The sequence below is a fragment of the Diorhabda sublineata genome, chromosome 7 (assembly GCF_026230105.1).
Source record: "Diorhabda sublineata isolate icDioSubl1.1 chromosome 7, icDioSubl1.1, whole genome shotgun sequence".
In the NCBI taxonomy this organism is placed as follows: domain Eukaryota; kingdom Metazoa; phylum Arthropoda; class Insecta; order Coleoptera; family Chrysomelidae; genus Diorhabda; species Diorhabda sublineata.
The window spans coordinates 32,530,988-32,550,098 of NC_079480.1; the positions used below are offsets into that span (position 1 = coordinate 32,530,988).

Below are 19,111 nucleotides of genomic sequence, written 5' to 3' on the forward strand. Positions count from 1 at the left end.
TAAAGTTACATTTTACTCGTCTATTTACGTTTTATAATTTAATATTTTCATGTTCCAAGTAGAACTACAATTCAATGCATCTACATATTTTGAAAAGTATTTATAAAAATAATAAATTTACAAAATGAGGTATCTACGCCTATGGTAGATCAAATAAAATTGTCGGCAATGGTTTTTATAATCTGCAATTGATATTGGAAGAACTACAACTATTCCTTTAAGTACTTTAGTCACTTCAATTACGTACATTAATTAAAATAAATGAATGGAGGTACGCATATGGAAGAAACTTCAGTATTATTTGAAATAGTAATCAGTTCTATTCACGAATTCCAAAGTATTAATTATTTGTATAATGTTGTTGTTTATGTATACTTTCAAATCATTCACTGATTCTGAAAATTAAATATTCCAATGCGGACCCGGAAACGTCGTTTACTATTCAGTGCTCTTTTTGTAAAGATATAGTTGCCCAATAACCACTTTGAAATGAGCCTAATATTCTACATCATACTGGATCATATATCTAGTCTTAGAAATAAATGTGATGTAAATGCTCGAAGAACTTCTTGGCATTGTCGGTCAATTCCTTTACGTCTATTTACTATGAATCTGCGCGTTCTAATTGCCTCTGTTGACGTGCCTCTTGTGATTCTGATTGACGCAACTGCACCGTGCTCACACGCACATCTGCATTGTTTTGTTTGCCTGATCTTCGTGCTCTTATATCTTGCAGGTCTTGGTGGTATTATAAATAAATCAAGTTAAAATACTTATTTGTGAAAAACACTGACTTAATATTGTATTCGTTTGCTCAGTATTTGACTACCCTTCACAATACATAAAACAAGTATATTCATTAAACACTTACACGTTTCTGTTTTGATTTAAAACTATTTTCAAAAAATGTTAAGTACAATATGTACTGGTACGGTAATGGCCGTTGTTAGCGGGAGCTCACAACACGTGTTTATTTACATGAGACGACTCAGTTATTAATAAATCATTATTGCACTGGAACTTAATGATAAGTTCACGATAAGAGTAAAATTAACATGAGGGTTGCGGAGAAAAATCAAAAAGTCCAAGGAAATTGAATTGAATTGCCATCTTGCAATCCTATTGCGAATTTGTGGATAAAATAGAAAAAGTAAAAATCGCGTTGGAAAAATAGGGGTTGATCGTAGCAGGGTGAAACATTGAGAATTTTGACAGTTACAAAGTAAATATAAAAATCTTGCCAAAAAAAAAATGAAAAATTTATAATTAACTAATAACAATAGGAGTAGAGGATTGAAAATTTGCAAAAGTGGACTAAACTTGACATTTAAGGGAATGAAAAATAGATGTTGTTCGATACTCAGACCTACCCGATATGCACACAAAATTTCATGAGAACCGGTCACGCAGTTCAAGTACAAACATCGCGAGAATTTTATATATTAGATACTCTTTAATAAATTGTAAATTATTTTACTGACTACTTAGTCAAAGTACTGGAAGTAAATCGAATTACTTTTTATGTACTTCAAGTACTTCTTGATCAAACAAGGAGAAGTACTCAACGTAAAAAAGTACTGAAAACTTGCAGTACATTTTTACTACAAGTACCTCATTTCTGAGCAAAGCACAATTTTTCTACTAAACACAACTTTTCTATGTTATGTAGATTTAATTTTCAAATGAGGTGCAAATATTGGTCTCAAAGCTCCAGTTTTTACACCAGTTGTGACCTACGACAAATCGATGGTTTTAAATCTTCTTCTGCTCTTTCAATAATTATTTTCAGTACGCGCAGTTTGGGTAAGAAATAAATTCACAGATTTATTTAAGTTAAGCGAGTCTGGATAATTTGATGGATGTGTTCAATTGTGGGAGTATTCATGATGATTTGATGGAGTGTATTGATAACTGATGCAAAAAGTTAGGTTAGGTTAGGTTAGGTTAGCACATTATGACAGTTCGTTTGACAGTTATCATCTATCTGACTTAGAATATACCCACTTCATTGTATTTTTTAGTTGATTAAGTTTTATGATATAAGATTAAAAAATAATAATACTTGTCTCATAGATTCACCTCCTACGCCTCTGTAGTTCAATTAAATGCAGAATACCTAACGTAATAGATGAATATATACGACGACCTATGAGAGAGACATATAAATGCAATTCTGCCCTTGTCCCACTTCAAATTCGCCTCTATGGGAAAATTCATTGACACTAATTCAAAACCGGCAATTTTAAGCACCGACAGAACTTGTGATTTGCATTTCATCGACGTAATTTCGAGTTTCGTCAGAACTCAAAACATACCATTACTTCAAAATGATTTAATTTTTACATCAAGAGACCCAACATTCATTTTTGAACTATAATAAAATACGAGGTGTAATGAAAAATACGGTGAATAAATTTTTGTAGCATCTGCCGTTACATTTAATATGTCTTAAGCCGGTACCACACGATGCATCCAGCACTCGGATCTTGGTATGATTGGGGGCAAGTTATTCGACGAATGTTTCGCTTCCAACGTTGGACGTGGAAAATCCTAACATTAAAACAAACTTGGAACACTTGTGGTATAACCACACACATTTCTTGTCTTGTCTCATTACTTTTTTGACACGTTTTCATTTATTTATGTGAGTTTAGGTAAGGTTCTAGCCAAACGTTGGACGTATCGTGTAGTAGCGCAGTACAAGGTAAGAAATAAGTGAAAAATTTATAGAAAATTGATAAATCGTAGTATTGACAATTTCGAAAATACTGACAAAAACAGATAAATTATATGCATTATCAAGTGCAAGCTGAAAATTAGAACAGAGGAAAAGTTGGATAAATGTAAAGAAATGTAAATGCCGGTAAACTTTGTTCAGCCTTAGAGGCAGTAAATTAACAAATTTTGGGTTTTATCAAATTCTATTTTTCTTTAGGACAATAAATATAACTAAAAAAATATCAAGTATTTTGATGAGTCTTTTTTGGCTAGGTATTTTAGTCTATTAGTTGTACTCTTTAGTGAAGCACCTTTTGATAGACATATTTTTTGTTTCTTATCAGGTTCCAGAACAAATAACGCAGATGTTATTTCGATCCTTCAACATTCAGAGATTGGCCTTGAGATTTGTTAATGGCCATGGCAAATGCAAACGGAATGGAAATTGAAGTAGTTTAACTTAAACGGCAAATCGTTTGGGATCATCGAGATCCTCTGAATACAAACTTCATCAACTTCGATTTTTCCTTTAAGTATAATCACGTAAATCACATCATACATAAAGTGAATTACTATCAAACGCGTCTAGTGGTTGGTTCATGTTTAGAAGCATGATTATCTACTTCCAACCTAACCTCCACTCTTAGATTCTACGCTGATGAACCAGACACCAGCCAGACCTTCAATGTTGGTTTAAATCCTTGTTCTTTGACGATATCTGCCACAAATTAGGTCATTTAGAAGCAACAAATGTGTTTTTGTATCGTGGCTATTGAACCATGTTTCATGCGTTATCCTACATAATGATACTGTTTACATGTAGTGCTGGTACTAATTTTTCTTTGAACGAAGACTAAGACTCGGAACGAATCCCTTCAATATCCTGGTGATAATCTAAACAGCTGTACTCAACATGTTTTGTTTTTCTTTTTTATCAAAAGACTACTTTTCATCTATTGAATATGAAATATGTAAGTTCTTACAAGTAACAGTCGCTGAGCTCCTTGAAATATTATCTGCCTATATTAATAGGATCCCCGCTTACGATTGTGGACCCCCAGTTTTTAGATTTTCTGTTTATTTCGTTTTTTTATATCACATTTGATGTCACGTCCAACGAAAACAAGATGAAAAGTATTCTATATCCTTTTCCTGGCTTTAAGCTATCTCCATACCAATTTTGAGCCAAATCTGTTCGGCAGTTTTTACTCAAATATTTATTAAAAATGACACAGTTTTGACTCATATGAAATATCTCTAATATTTTGTTCTCTAAAATTTTTTTTCAATTCCAAGTTTTCTTTTGAAATAATCTCAATCGGTATCGGAAAAGTAAAATTTCCAAGTTTCATAAATCTGTATTTTGTTGATTTAACGGCGTTGCCAGATGTAGTTTTCGACGAACTTTCAGCGATTATTTTAACCCTTACACTGCCCAAGAAGAATATTCTCAATCTACTCGAGACAAAATGACTTTAATCCAATACCAATCCAAAACTATACAGAGCAATAGAGAAACGTTCAGACTGGTCAGTAACCTTATATATTGAATATTACATAACCTTTTCATATCATAGATTAAATACGTATTTGCCAATAAAAAAATTTACCAAAAGTTTCAGCAAAACCAAAATTTCTAATAGAAAATCAAATAAAAAAATACTTAGAAGGCAAGTACTTTTTTAAAAAGTCTGTAGACAAAGTTCTTAACCGGGTCTAGATGTTGAGATAAACCCAGAATTGAGTCGAAATAGGTAATGGAAACTTTTAAAAGAAATAGGTTCTTGTTGAAAAAACAGCATTCCAAAAAGTTTGGTTCAATAGACAAAAAAGTGTAATAGTGTGGGACTATAAAAAATTAAGGAACCAAAGTAGAAATATATATTATATTGAGATGGATCAATGAAAGACAAGATGGTGTTGAAAAGAGGCTTTTTCAAATAATTGATCTGCTGGTTTCAATCCACTAACAGGAAAAGAGAGCAGACGGCAGTTCAAGCAGTTTTGTTGAAGGTGGTTTGATGACTTTTGGATCTACTGGTGACTACCGTGAGGACATGAATGCTAATGCTTTTAAAAAATTGATAAGGGATAATGCAAGTCGTGGGTTTCCTCCATAAATAAAAATTTGAAAAGTATGATATTGATGAAATTGCAGAAAATCGTGGAGAACCGAACCCGATTGAACTGGTATGAATTCGGATGAAGGGGGAAGTTTCAAGAAAAAATAATTTCTCTAAAGGCATCTAATTAAAGAAGCTGGACAATATTACTGATATAATCGTGCCACTCCCTGTGAATATTGCTTGCAACAGGATTATTCCGATTCTTATTTATATTTGTAAGAATAGTTATACCGATTAAGTTTTTACCTACTTATATAACCACTACGATGTATTTCAGGAGTTTGGAAGTTGTCAACAGATTAGTTAGGTGAAAATATATTACATCAATCAATAAGTCTTATTTTTCTAGTTTTTTTCGGTAAAATTGATGACTGTTCTGAGCTTCTCACATCAAAATACGCCCCTGTGTGAAATTTGAGCGAAATCGGAGGCAGAAGATTTTTTTTGTTAATTTTATAACCTTCGAAATTTAAAAAAATGGCCTACATCGAAAGTAACCAAAAACCACGTGGTATTATGTATTTTCTTATGGAGATTTTAAAAATCACATCAGTTTTTCAGTTTGAGCAATGGTTTTTCCGAAAATCCGATTTTCATGACTTTTCACCACTTTTCTACCTTTAAAGAATTTTTTCGGTGAAATCGATTTTGTCATTTTTAAACCTTCGAAAATTTGAAGGAATGGCGAACTAAGTAACGAAAAAAACACGCGGTATCATGCATTTTCTTATGGAGATTTTGAAAATCTCATCGGTTGTTCAGTTTGAGCAATGGTTTTCCCGAAAATCCGATTTTCATGACTTTTCACCACTTTTCTACCTTTAAAGAATTTTTTCGCTGAAATCGATTTTGTCATTTTTAAACCTTCGAAAATTTGAAGAAATGGCGAACTAAGTAACGAAAAAAACACGCGGTATCATGCATTTTCTTATGGAGATTTTGAAAATCTCATCGGTTGTTCAGTTTGAGCAATGGTTTTCCCGAAAATCCGATTTTCATGACTTTTCACCACTTTTCTATCTTTAAAGAATTTTTTCGGCGAAATCGATTTTGTCATTTTTAAACCTTCGAAAATTTGAAGAAATGGCGAACTAAGTAACGAAAAAAACACGCGGTATCATGCATTTTCTTATGGAGATTTTGAAAATCTCATCGGTTGTTCAGTTTGAGCAATGGTTTTCCCGAAAATCCGATTTTCATGACTTTTCACCACTTTTCTACCTTTAAAGAATTTTTTCGCTGAAATCGATTTTGTCATTTTTAAACCTTCGAAAATTTGAAGAAATGGCGAACTAAGTAACGAAAAAAACACGCGGTATCATGCATTTTCTTATGGAGATTTTGAAAATCTCATCGGTTGTTCAGTTTGAGCAATGGTTTTCCCGAAAATCCGATTTTCATGACTTTTCACCACTTTTCTATCTTTAAAGAATTTTTTCGGCGAAATCGATTTTGTCATTTTTAAACCTTCGAAAATTTGAAGGAATGGCGAACTAAGTAACGAAAAAAACACGCGGTATCATGTATTTTCTTATGGAGATTTTGAAAATCGCATCGGTTGTTCAGTTTGAGCAATGGTTTTCCCGAAAATCCGATTTTCATGACTTTTCACCACTTTTCTACCTATAAAGAATTTTTTCGGTGAAATCGATTTTGTCATTTTTAAACCTTCGAAAATTTGAAGGAATGGCTAACTAAGTAACGAAAAAAACCCGCGGTATCATGTATTTTCTTATGGAGATTTCGAAAATCAGGCTACCATTGTCAAATCCATTTGACATTTAAGTAAGTATCAGCTCTCACGACTACAAGTAAATTTTCATGGCTTTCGATTAGCCAGAACATTCATTTGAGTTAATTTATCATTCGTCCTTGATGAAAAAAAAATTAGTTTTTCATACCTTGTGGAAAAATGAAACATGATTGGAAGTTATAAGCAAGTTATCTAGATGAAAAGAGTAAACTGTCTATAAAATAGTGATACGCCTATGGATTACGAATGCTTCTTCATTTATTACTCTCTCATTAATAAAAATAGACTATAGAAAATTGATTCAACCTTGCGACATATGTATGGTACAACTATAAAATAGGTAAATAATCGTAAAATGTGTAGAAAGTTTTTTTTGTCAATATCCTTTATCTGGAATACGTCGATGGGACTACAGCTTCTATGGATAAAATATTTTTACATATTTAAAGGCTTCAACCGAGACCATGGAGTTTTTTTTTAAACGCGAGTCTTATTTTGGAACATTATTTTAACATAGTAGATTAGATAATTACTGCGTAATAACAATTTCTTACCACACCACGTGATTTTATAACCTAAATCCAATCAAAATAAATTAATTACAAATACAACACAGAATTAATTCACTTATTCGGCTATATTCGCTTGTTTTGATTTCCAAACCATCATCGTGATTGTTTATCGAGTTAGCATTTTGCGAGGCCTAAAAATTGAAGCGTAATTTGTTTTCGAGTGGGATAGGTTAGTCAACTCTGTACTGTTATCAATGTTTTATTTTCGATTCTACGAAAATTTTAGTGGTAATACTCTCTGATAATACCGTATCGTTTCCTAACTAACTTTCGTATGAAATTTAATGATTTTCATTCGATACAAGTTCATATTTTTAACCATAAAATCCTAAAGCTTCATTTTTTTACGTTAATACAGAAGATACGTATAATTCAAGTATCTTTAATTTAAATGTATATAGAGTTATAGGCCAAATTAATATATTTTGAACAAATAATTTCCAGCAATATGAAAACCGTTTCAAAACCTCTAAAACCGTGTAATTTGAGTTTGTACCATCCCTCATTGGCGAGCTTAATATTTGGTAGCCAAAAGAACCGCAAAACTATTTCACTATTTAAAGTTTTTTGCTTGTAGTTGGGAAACGGTGTATCAGAAAATGTAATTCTATTTAAAAATACAGAGAACTAAATTCTGCATCAATTGACATACGAAACTTCAAATTCGGTTGAGTGGTACAGCCGAAATCGAATGTTTAAAACGAAAAAAAATTGTATTTCGGTGCAAACTCACATTTTGCGGCTTCAGATACTCTTATTGAAAAAAACTCGTGGAATAAAAGTTGTAGAGTATAAAATTCTATGTAAATTTACTGCCTCAGTTCCTCAATTGAGTCAATTTTGAAATGGATGATCAAAAAAGTGTTCAACCATTACATGCTGAAATCTCAACTACAGTATAAGAAAAAAGAATAGAAACATTGACAAAAAGAAGTATAGAAAAAAAGAATGAGACACATCTTCGACGTCAAGGTCTTGCTTCAATTGTGCTTCACGAAAGATGCAAGAAAATATATCCCAAGGAGAAAATATGAGACAAAGAAAACCCACAGAGTCATTACAGGAATTTGTGGTCAAAGAATCCTTTGATTAGGCAAGTTTGCATCATCACTGCCTCAGTTTTTCAATGGAGTCAGTTTTGAAATGAATGATTCAAAAAGTGCTCAATCATTACATGCTGAAGCCTAAACTACAGTAAAAGAAAGAGGAATGGAAACATTAAAAAAGAAGTATAGCAAAGAAGAATGAGAAACATCTTGTGATTCACGAAAGATGCAGGAAAATATATCCCAAGCTTCACCTAAGTATAGCTACATAGCTCAACCGTATTAGCTGGCTTGCTCTTCATATAGATCCTAAAACGACCCTCCCATTGAAAAAGTATTAGCTGTTCATCAACGCAGAGATGGGTACTGAGTTTCAGCGCAGTTTTGCAATTTGAAACAAATTTTTCTGATCGGAGCGCACAAATAAATTTGAATCGATCTCGAGCCATCAATGTTGTGATTATTTTATCAGTATACGCAGGATTAACAGAGTACAGCATTTCTATTCGTTCCGCACTGCTTTTCAAAGCACAAATTGTTTGACGAGGTCAATAAAAACTGTCTTTTCAGTGTTGTTTTTGAGAATGATCACAATCCTATTTTTTTAACATTCCTCGTCCTTACTATTTGTTTCTCCTGATGACTTTAGACCTAACACGTATCAGCCGCGGAGTCTTTCTTACTATATCTTGTTGCCTTCTTCAATAACGTTCCCTTTTTTGTTATTTTCTTCGAAGGTTTTTCACCCGCGATACTGATTTCAATAACACCAATATTTTCAGGCAATCCAATGAGAGCAGCAGCCGGATGACGTGATTTCTCCTTTTAGGAAGCTTCTATAGTTTGTACAGATCTTTCAAGTTCTTCATCATCTTTATCTTCGGCGAAAATCTCTATTATTTCTTGTTTGCGACCTTTCGGTTTCTTTAAAGGTCTCTTTCTTATGATTTCTTCATCACCGGTTTGTGAATATCGCTTGATGATTTATTTCTTCGGGATATTCAAACACAACTGCACATTTTCCAAGTGTAACGTTGTATTCCAAAGGCACTTGAGGCAGAGGATGAGATAGATGCTTTTTAATCAGCTGTATTTCCAAAATATTCAATATCTCCTCATCAGTGAAATCACTTTTGCTTCGTGTAAGGAAGGGACGAACAGAATTTTCTCTGGCTGGACTGTTTCTTCAGGAACCTTCAGTTCTTCTACAGTAACTGTTGTCTCTGGTTTCTTGCCGTCTTCTTCGACAGTAATAATTTCTGTCTTTTCTTGTTTTCCGTTTTTCTGTTTCTTGTTGACGCGTTTCTTTATAACATATTTATTTGACTCTCGAACGGTACCTTTAGGGTTACCTGGCGGAAAACTTGATTGAACTTAGTCTTCAATTATTTCTTCCATTTCATACCATTTTTTTCTTCATCGTCACTTATATGATCAACATCACTTGCCTCTCATAGATATAAAAATTCTTCATACTTCGAGTCGTTATTCTCCAAAGCAACTGACTCTATACAAACAAATCTATACTCATGCACGAAGGGTTTTTCACCAAAATTGAAGGTAGAAAGTTATAATCTTTGTTAAAAGTGTGTAATAGAGTGAGCTACATATTACTAGACCTGTATTACTCCAAAAAAGATCACGAAAATGTTCGTTTGGGGTACGTCAGTACCATCCTCTTAGCTTTGTGAGAGTTAAAAATTCATTAATTTCCGTTTGTTATCTTAGATAAGCTGCACTGTATATTTTATTGAAGCTGATGAAAAATTTGTTTCTTATAATAATTGAGAACCATTTGACCGAACCCCGTATATGAGTTAGCAAAGCAAATTACACAATGTTAGCATTTATTTTATGACACAAACAAATTAAAAAAATAAATAAAACGGTGTTCAACACAACCACTCACCGACGTGGTATCAAAGAAAGATGATGCGATCAAACCCTGGCACTGCACTTTTATCCATGGCCACTTCACTTGCAGTGATGGAAAAAACAAAAACCGAATTATTTTCGCGAGTTGAATGAGTGTGTGGCACTCGGCAAACATAGACGGTAAACAATTGTGATACATACGCAGATATAAAAAACAAATAGACCATATGCAGTGTGGTGATTGACCCCGATGATAATAGGAACTGCATGGAAATTATTTGGGATTTTTAAAAAAAAAATACTCACGGCAAATATTGAATATATAGGGAGTGAAAAAATTCAGTGATGGGGCTTCTATCACCATTAACATATCACTTACAAATAATTGTTTTTTCTATTCGCTCAATCAAATATTGATATTAATCAACTAGAATTTATTTCAATTACGAAGCTTTTTTTCTAGTGAAGTAGAAACCACTACATCCTTGTCAATATGCATACCAAACAGATATTGCATTGGCACAATTGCACACAAGAACAGCAGAAATGAAAGTAGGGCAGACACCATTTCTATTACTGCTAACAGAAGATGTTCACAAGGGGAGTTGCATCCCCATTTATGTGGAGTTTAGTGGTAGACGAACTCTTATGCGAGCTGACTGACCTCTGTCAAGGATACTTAGAGAATCAACACTATGATATAATTCAAAGAGGACACAACTACACAAGAAGGTGTAGGATACCTACCCGATAACCCCCACTAAAGAAAAAGCCTATCGAACCAGACAGGTAGGTCATTGAATGGCAAACTTTTGTGGAACAAATATGAAGAGGAGGTAATCACTAAAGCCACGAAAGTACTGAGAGGAATTGGGGTGGATGTACACGGCAGTTGTGAGACCAATCATCATATATGGTGCAGTGGTTTTGGGTAAGAGAGCTAGTCTGAACACCACGAGGAACGATCTTTCGTAGGTACAAAAACCAAACCGGGGCTGAGCTATGATGTATAAATTATTTCTCTTTTTCTGGAACTTCAAAGCTGAAAAACTAGATGAAGGGATATATATCAAATTTTTCAGCACAATTTTCTCTATAACATACCAATTTTTCACTACTGTCAGTATCTATATTATTTATTATAAATTGGTATAATTATGTCCTACTAAAATATTTAATGGAAATTGCGATTTTTATCAAACCACGAATGAAAACTAACTTAAGAATCAAGAAAACTTCTGGCAGTTGTGTCAACTAAGTTTTCATCGGTTTTTGTTGATTCTCCATATTAAGTTGGATATGAGAAAAACGTCACTTTTCATAGCAGTTATAGAAAAAACATTTTGGGGCTGAGACAGGCAAAAAATATAACCAGTGGAGATCTGCTGAATGTATTAGTCTAAATAAAATATACTGCAGGTGAGAATTATATATTATCACAAAATTTGAAACATCAAATTATTTGATTTTGAATAGGAACCGAACAAAATAATAAAGATCTCTAATTTTACTAGTCTCGACAGAGCATGAAAATGTCCTGTAAGCGCGAAAGCATTTTAATACGGTCGTTATTATACGAAAATGTACAACTCTAAATCTAGTTTTCATATTAGTATTTCATATAGTAAAAGACTCAAGATAAACGTAGCTATAAACGTGAAATATCTGAAAGGTTACGACGCCGTTTTCGTGAATTGGAAGTTTTATTGGTTATTTTACGCAGTAGAGAATATAACAATTGCGTTTATTTAACTTCGCTGGTTTTGTAGTCATAAAAAGTAATTTTTGTTATAATCTTTACTTAAAGTTATGAAGTAACGAATAAATTCATCACACATACAAAATTCTGTATCGATTACGAATCGCAGTTCTTTTACGTATCTTTATTTCCAGTTGCTGAATATACCAGAGTGATTCAAGTATAAAAAATAATTTTTGAATAATTTAGTGGCGTAAAAGTGCTAGACCGGTCTGTTACAAAGTGTAGAGTGTAGCCGGGACCGCTTAAACTCACTTTTGAGTTTATTTATAGATATAAACGAGAAAAATGTACTAGTGTCTGTTGATCTACGCATCAAGGACGAGTAGTGGTGGTAAAATTCCACATGTATGGCACCCCTGAGCAAGTATTACCGATGAGAACGTCAGCGTTGTAGAAAAACTCACTTTAGAAGACCGACGCAGTATTGGGCATCAGCGAAGGTGATACTGAATAAATAATCTATGATCTGCTCCGTTAACGTAAAATTTCAGCGAGATGGGTGTGAAGACATTTGAATATCGAGCAGAAATTCACACACTGGGAAGTTTGCACGCGTCTCCTGCAACGGTATGAAGAGAAGGATTTATTGCACCGAATATTCACTTCCGACAAAAATACACCACTACATAGAAGACACTACAATACCCATAATGAACTACACCGCTGAAACACGGCCAAAAACTGCGAAAACCAAAAGAATGATGGAAACAGCAGAGATGAAAGTGCTACGGAAAACCTACTGGACAGGAAAGGAAGTGAGTGCATCAGAAGATTGTGTAAAATAGATGACGTCAACGAATGGATTCTATCAAGAAAGAAAGGAGTACCTAGAGTATCCATAAAAAGGTGGAACGACAACCTTGAAGCAGAATCTGAGGCAAGGATGTCGAAGATAAAACAGGCAACTACGCCTAATAAACGGAAGAAGAAGTATATAAAACTCAGGTTTATTCCAAATGAAAAAATAAAGGGTTGAGGAAGTGTCAGATATCCGTTTCGTAAAAATGTGCTCCCCTCAGAACAAAAATCTAATACCAATTGGTATGCGAATATTGAAAACCCTTTTATCATATGGATTTCACCTCGTATTTATTATTTTCCTAGATATTTCATGTGTCATCTTGATTTACTCGGCACTCTAGTAAAATTTAGAATCTACAAGTATCTTTAGTACATGCATATTTATAATATAAAATAAAATACCATTAGTCTTACAAATACCGTCTACAAAATAAAACATACGATAAGAAAAGCTTGTGACCGATAAAAGCAAAGTCGTTCCAAGAAAAAATATTTAAACTTTCATTTAACAAACCATCTTTTAAATGGCGCTGCATTTATTTGTTATTGACCCCTTTCGTTGGATTAAAGTATGTGAGTTCATTTAACTGCCTATGTTTTGTTTTTAACGAGAAAACGTCTAATTTTAACACAATAGTTCACTTGAAAGTACTTTGCCATTGGCGATATCACAAAATGAATGACTTATTAATTTTATTTCACTCGATTGCACTCGATTTATTATTATTGGGACAATGAAATTATTTCTCATATTTTGTTTGTATTTATTTTCCGCCATTTTGAGTTATTTCAATTTATTTTCCATCGTTTTTTGAGTTGTCAAATGACTATATACGAATTCGTTGAATAGTTTTTTGAGCGATTCAATTATATTTGAAGACATTGAATAGTTTTTGAGTCAATCGACTTTATTTCGAAACATTTTGAGATAATTCAATTTATTTTGGATCGTTTTGTGAGTGAATCGACCATATTTAAAAACATTTTGAGTTATATGTATTTATTTTCCGCAATTTTGAGTTATTTCAATTTATTTTCAATCGTTTGTGAGTCAGCTGACTATATTCAAATTCATTGAATCGTTTTTTGAGTGTATCGACTATATTTGAAGACAATGAATCGTTTTTTGAGTGAAGCGACTATATTTGAAGGCAATATAACGTTTTTTGAGTGAACCAACTATATTTCATAGCAATTTGAGTTATTTCAATTTATTTTGGATCGTTTTTTGAGTGAATCGACCATATTTAAAAACATTTTGAGTTATATGTATTTATTTTCCGCAATTTTAAGTTATTTCAATTTATTTTCAATCGTTTTTGAGTCAACTGACTATATTCAAATTCATTGAATCGTTTTTTGAGTGTATCGACTATATATGAAGACAATGAATCGTTTTTTGAGTGAACCGACTATATTTCAAAACATTTTGAGTTATTTCAATTTATTTTGAATCGTTTTTTGAGTGAATCGACCATATTTAAAAACTTTTTGAGTTATATGTATTTATTTTCCGCAATTTTGAGTTATTTCAATTTATTTTCAATCGTTTTTGAGTCAGCTGACTATATTCAAATTCATTGAATCGTTTTTTGAGTGTAGCGACTATATTTGAAGACATTGAATCGTTTTTTGAGTGAAGCGACTATATTTGAAGACAATATAACGTTTTTTGAGTGAACCGACTATATTTAAAAACATTTTGAGTTATATGTATTTATTTTCCGCAATTTTGAGTTATTTCAATTTATTTTCAATCGTTTGTGAGTCAGCTGACTATATTCAAATTCATTGAATCGTTTTTTGAGTGTAGCGACTATATTTGAAGACATTGAATCGTTTTTTGAGTGAAGCGACTATATTTGAAGACAATATAACGTTTTTTGAGTGAACCGACTATATTTAAAAACATTTTGAGTTATATGTATTTATTTTCCGCAATTTTGAGTTATTTCAATTTATTTTGAATCGGTTTTTGAGTAAATCGACCATTTTTGAAAATATCTTGAGTTATATGTATTTATTTTCCGCAATTTTGAGTTATTTCAATTTATTTTCGATCGTTTTTGAGTCAACAGACTATATACAAAGTCATTGAATCGTTTTTTGAGTGAAGCGACTATATTTGAAGACAATATAACGTTTTTTGAGTGAACCCATCATATTTCATAACATTTTGAGTTATTTCAATTTATTTTGGATTGGTTTTTGAGTGAATCGATCATATTTGAAAACATTTTGAGTTATACTTATTTATTTTCCGCAATTTTGAGTTATTTCAATTTATTTTCAATCGTTTTTTGAGTCAATTGGCTATATTTAAAGACAATATATTGTTTTTTGAGTGAACAGAAATTTTATTGTAGATGCTTGTCAAATTCACTCTATCATCCGGAATCTGTATGTCTACCTCATACATTTTTTTAAAACACGTCTTGGATTGAATTAAATTAGATTTCGAAGCTTCATTTTTATCTTTAGAAAAACAACAGCGAGTGTCTAAACCTATCTAGAAAAGCCCCAACCAAGTTTCTAGTAAACCTTCAGTCTCTGAAGACGATAACTTGGTTATCGAAACGCGCGTCATACAGTGTATTTGCGATTGTTGGTGTATTGGTATGGTGTTCGATATGATTATCACGAGTGGTACAAGTAACTTCAATTTAGTTATATTATTTGGGTTACCTAAATGTTTATTATAGACGATATGATGTACTATGAATTTTTTCAATTAGGGAATGCACCTGCGGTTTCCCCAATTTTGGTATTGATAATATTTGATTAGAAATATACTCACTTGAATATATGCCTGGAATCTAAGGTAGGCAATCTAGCATGGTTTGCAGTCCCCACTTTCTGCTCGTGTGTTGTAACGCTGCTATTATTATTAACGGAACCTTTACTTAGGTCCAATGGTTGTTCTCCAGCCGCATTGTTTGATCCTCCATTACTTTTCTCGGCGTCGTTCAACGTCGCCGCAGTATGGAACGATCTCGCAACGTTCGCCAGGTACCAATTCGGGTTAAGGAGAGTGGGGTTGTAGAAGGGTAAATTGGGGGTAGGGGTTCCTACGGGACTGGGGCCCCCAGATAAAGCCGCTACTGCTAGCGCGGCCATAGACATGTTTTCGATCGTTGTCATTGCCGTTTGTGGTGGCAGTGAGTGCTGAATGCTGGATCTGAAAAAATAAACGACATTAAATTGGACGATACTTACTATCAATTATATCGTCATATTCGTTTCGAGATATTTCGTTTTGACTTATTACTTATGACTAACAAGAACCTTTGGAAACAGTAAATTTTGAATAGAGACGAGATCCAATATTCTATTCGATTATTTCAAAATATTGTAACGAACAAGTCGGCCCTGGAGCCGGTCGTGTCCGGTTGTAGTGGAATTCTACAATTCGGCGAAGGCGCGGCACATTGATATACGTTTTATATATCCGGAATTCGTTTGATGTTTGTTTTTATATAAGATTTCATCATAGCAAGCGATTTGTTTACATTGTTTTTTTTTGAATTAATTTCTAGAAAGGTCTATTTATTTATTTGTTTTGTTTGTTTATTTTCTAGAATTTTTAAGAACTTTGTTTGGATATATAAACGGGTGTGTTTATATATCCAAAGTTAAGTGTAGCGTTTAAATAAATTAAGTATGTGAAAGACAGTGTTTATAAATTCCTTCGTCATTATAAATAAATAAAAAAAATATATAATATCGTTGTCAGTTGTGGGGTATTGTAAATAAATAATCACATAAAAATGGCTAAAAGACTTGAAAGTAACGGAACTGAAAGCCGAACTGGATAATCGCGAGTGGAAATGTCGTCCTTCATAATCGAAATGTTATCGTCCATTTTAGTAGAAATTGATGAGATCAAAATGGGGGTCTCGTCTTTGAATGCATTAATTTCTGACTCTTAGGCATGTTTATATCACTATTTATTTACCCCACCAAGTTAATGATTTTCTCATTTATTTATACAATACTTATATCAGTTGGGTGAATCTATAAGAAAAACAATATATTGGTTAATCTGAGGAACGATCTTTCTGCGGATATCTTGTCATTTAGAACTGATATAGCCAATGACATGGAAATTAAAATTTTATTTATTGAATTGGATATGGAGAGAAATATGAAAACGTTGAATGAGAAGAAGAAATCTGACATGGAGAATGAAATGACAACGATGAAAAATCAGATGGACGAAATAATCAAAGACTTAGAAAAAAGGATTGGAAATTCGAGAACAGAAAATATTCTAGGAGAAGAGTAGGAGATCGAACAAATGAAATCCTGCAATACGAAAATACTACTCAAAACAGAACGCAACGACAGTTTAACACGTGTTAAGGTTTGACGGTAAAACGTCTTGGACCAATTACGTTTTTTGAGTGAATCGACTATATTCAAAAACATTGAGTCGTTTTTTAAGTAAAGCGACTTTATTTGGAAACAATATAACGTTTTTTGAGTGAACCGACTATATTTTAAAACAGTAAAACATACTTAAAACATTATATTTAAAAACATAAAATTTATTTTGGATCAATATTTTGGGTGAATCCACCAAATTTGAAAACATTTAGAGCTATATGTACTTATTTCCTGCAAGTTTTGAGTTATTTCATTTTATTTTCAATCGTTTTTTGAATGAATCGACTATATTTAAAGACATTGAATAGTTTTTTGAGTGAATAAATTATTTTTGAAGACATTAGAATAGTTTATTGAGTCATTTGACTATATTTCAAAACCTTTTGAGTTATTTCAATTTATTTTGAATCGTTTTTTGAGTAAATCAACCATATTTGAAAACATTTTGAGTTATATGTATCTATTTTCCGCAATTTTGAGTTAATTCAATATATCTTCAATCGTTTTTTTAGTGAATCAACTTTATTTCAGAACATTTTGAATTATTTCAATTTATTTTCAATCGTTTTATGAGTGAATCGACTATATTTGTAGATATTGAATAGTTTTTTGAGTCAATCGACTATATTTCAAAACATTTTGAATAATATCAATTTAATTTGAATAGTTTCTTGAGTGAATCGACTATATTTCAAAACACTTTGAGTTATTTCAATTCATTTTGAATCGTTTTTTGAGTAAATCAACCGTATTTGAAAACATTTTGAGTTATATGTATTTATTTTCCGTAATTTTGAGTTAATTAAATATATCTTCAATCGTTTTTTGAGTGAATCAACTATATTTCAGAACATTTCGAATTATTTCAATTTATTTTCAATCATTTTATGAGTGAATCGACTATATTTGTAGACATTGAATAGTTTTTTGAGTGATTCGACTATATTTCAAAACACCTTGAGTTATTTCAATTTATTTTGGATCTTTTTTTGAGTGAATCGACTATATTTGAAAACATTTGGAGTTATATCTACTTATGTTCTCCAATTTTGAGTTATACCAATTTATTTTAAATCATTTCTTGAGTGAATCGACTATATTCAAAGACATTGAAACGTTTTTTGAGTGAATCGACTATATTTCAACACACTTTGAGTTATTTCAATTTATTTTGAATCGTTTTTTGAGTAAATCAATCATATTTGAAAACATTTTGAGTGAAATGTATTCATTTTCCGCAATTTTGAGTTAATTCAATATATCTTCAATCGTTTTTTTAGTGAATCGACAAAACTCAAAGACCTTGAATCGTTTTTTAAATGAATCGACTATATTCAAAGATATTTAAACGTTTTTTGAGTGATTCGACTATATCTCAAAACACCTTGAGTTATCTCAATTTATTTTGGATCTTTTTTTGAGTGAATCGACTATATTTGAAAACATTTGGAGTTATATGTACTTATGTTCTCCAATTTTGAGTTATACCAATTTATTTTAAATCATTTCTTGAGTGAATCGACTATATTCAAAGACATTGAAACGTTTTTTGAGTGAATCGACTATATTTCAACACACTTTGAGTTATTTCAATTTATTTTGAATCGTTTTTTGAGTAAATCAATCATATTTGAAAACATTTTGAGTGAAATGTATTCATTTTCCGCAATTTTGAGTTAATTCAATATATCTTCAATCGTTTTTTTAGTGAATCGACAAAACTCAAAGACCTTGAATCGTTTTTTAAATGAATCGACTATATTCAAAGATATTTAAACGTTTTTTGAGTGATTCGACTATATCTCAAAACACCTTGAGTTATCTCAATTTATTTTGGATCTTTTTTTGAGTGAATCGACTATATTTGAAAACATTTGGAGTTATATGTACTTATGTTCTCCAATTTTGAGTTATACCAATTTATTTTAAATCATTTCTTGAGTGAATCGACTATATTCAAAGACATTGAAACGTTTTTTGAGTGAATCGACTATATTTCAACACACTTTGAGTTATTTCAATTTATTTTGAATCGTTTTTTGAGTAAATCAATCATATTTGAAAACATTTTG

General features: G+C 32.0%; 1 protein-coding gene across 3 annotated transcripts in view; it reads right to left on the reverse strand.

Moving 5' to 3' along the window:
* Positions 1-19,111, reverse strand: part of LOC130446449 (mushroom body large-type Kenyon cell-specific protein 1) — a 215,139-nt gene that overhangs the window by 16,928 nt on the left and 179,100 nt on the right. For all 3 annotated transcript variants that reach the window (XM_056782720.1, XM_056782721.1, XM_056782719.1), the window contains one exon: positions 15,451-15,831. In XM_056782720.1, coding sequence (XP_056638698.1) covers positions 15,451-15,831 — 381 coding nt within the window. The remainder of the gene's footprint in view (positions 1-15,450; positions 15,832-19,111) is intronic.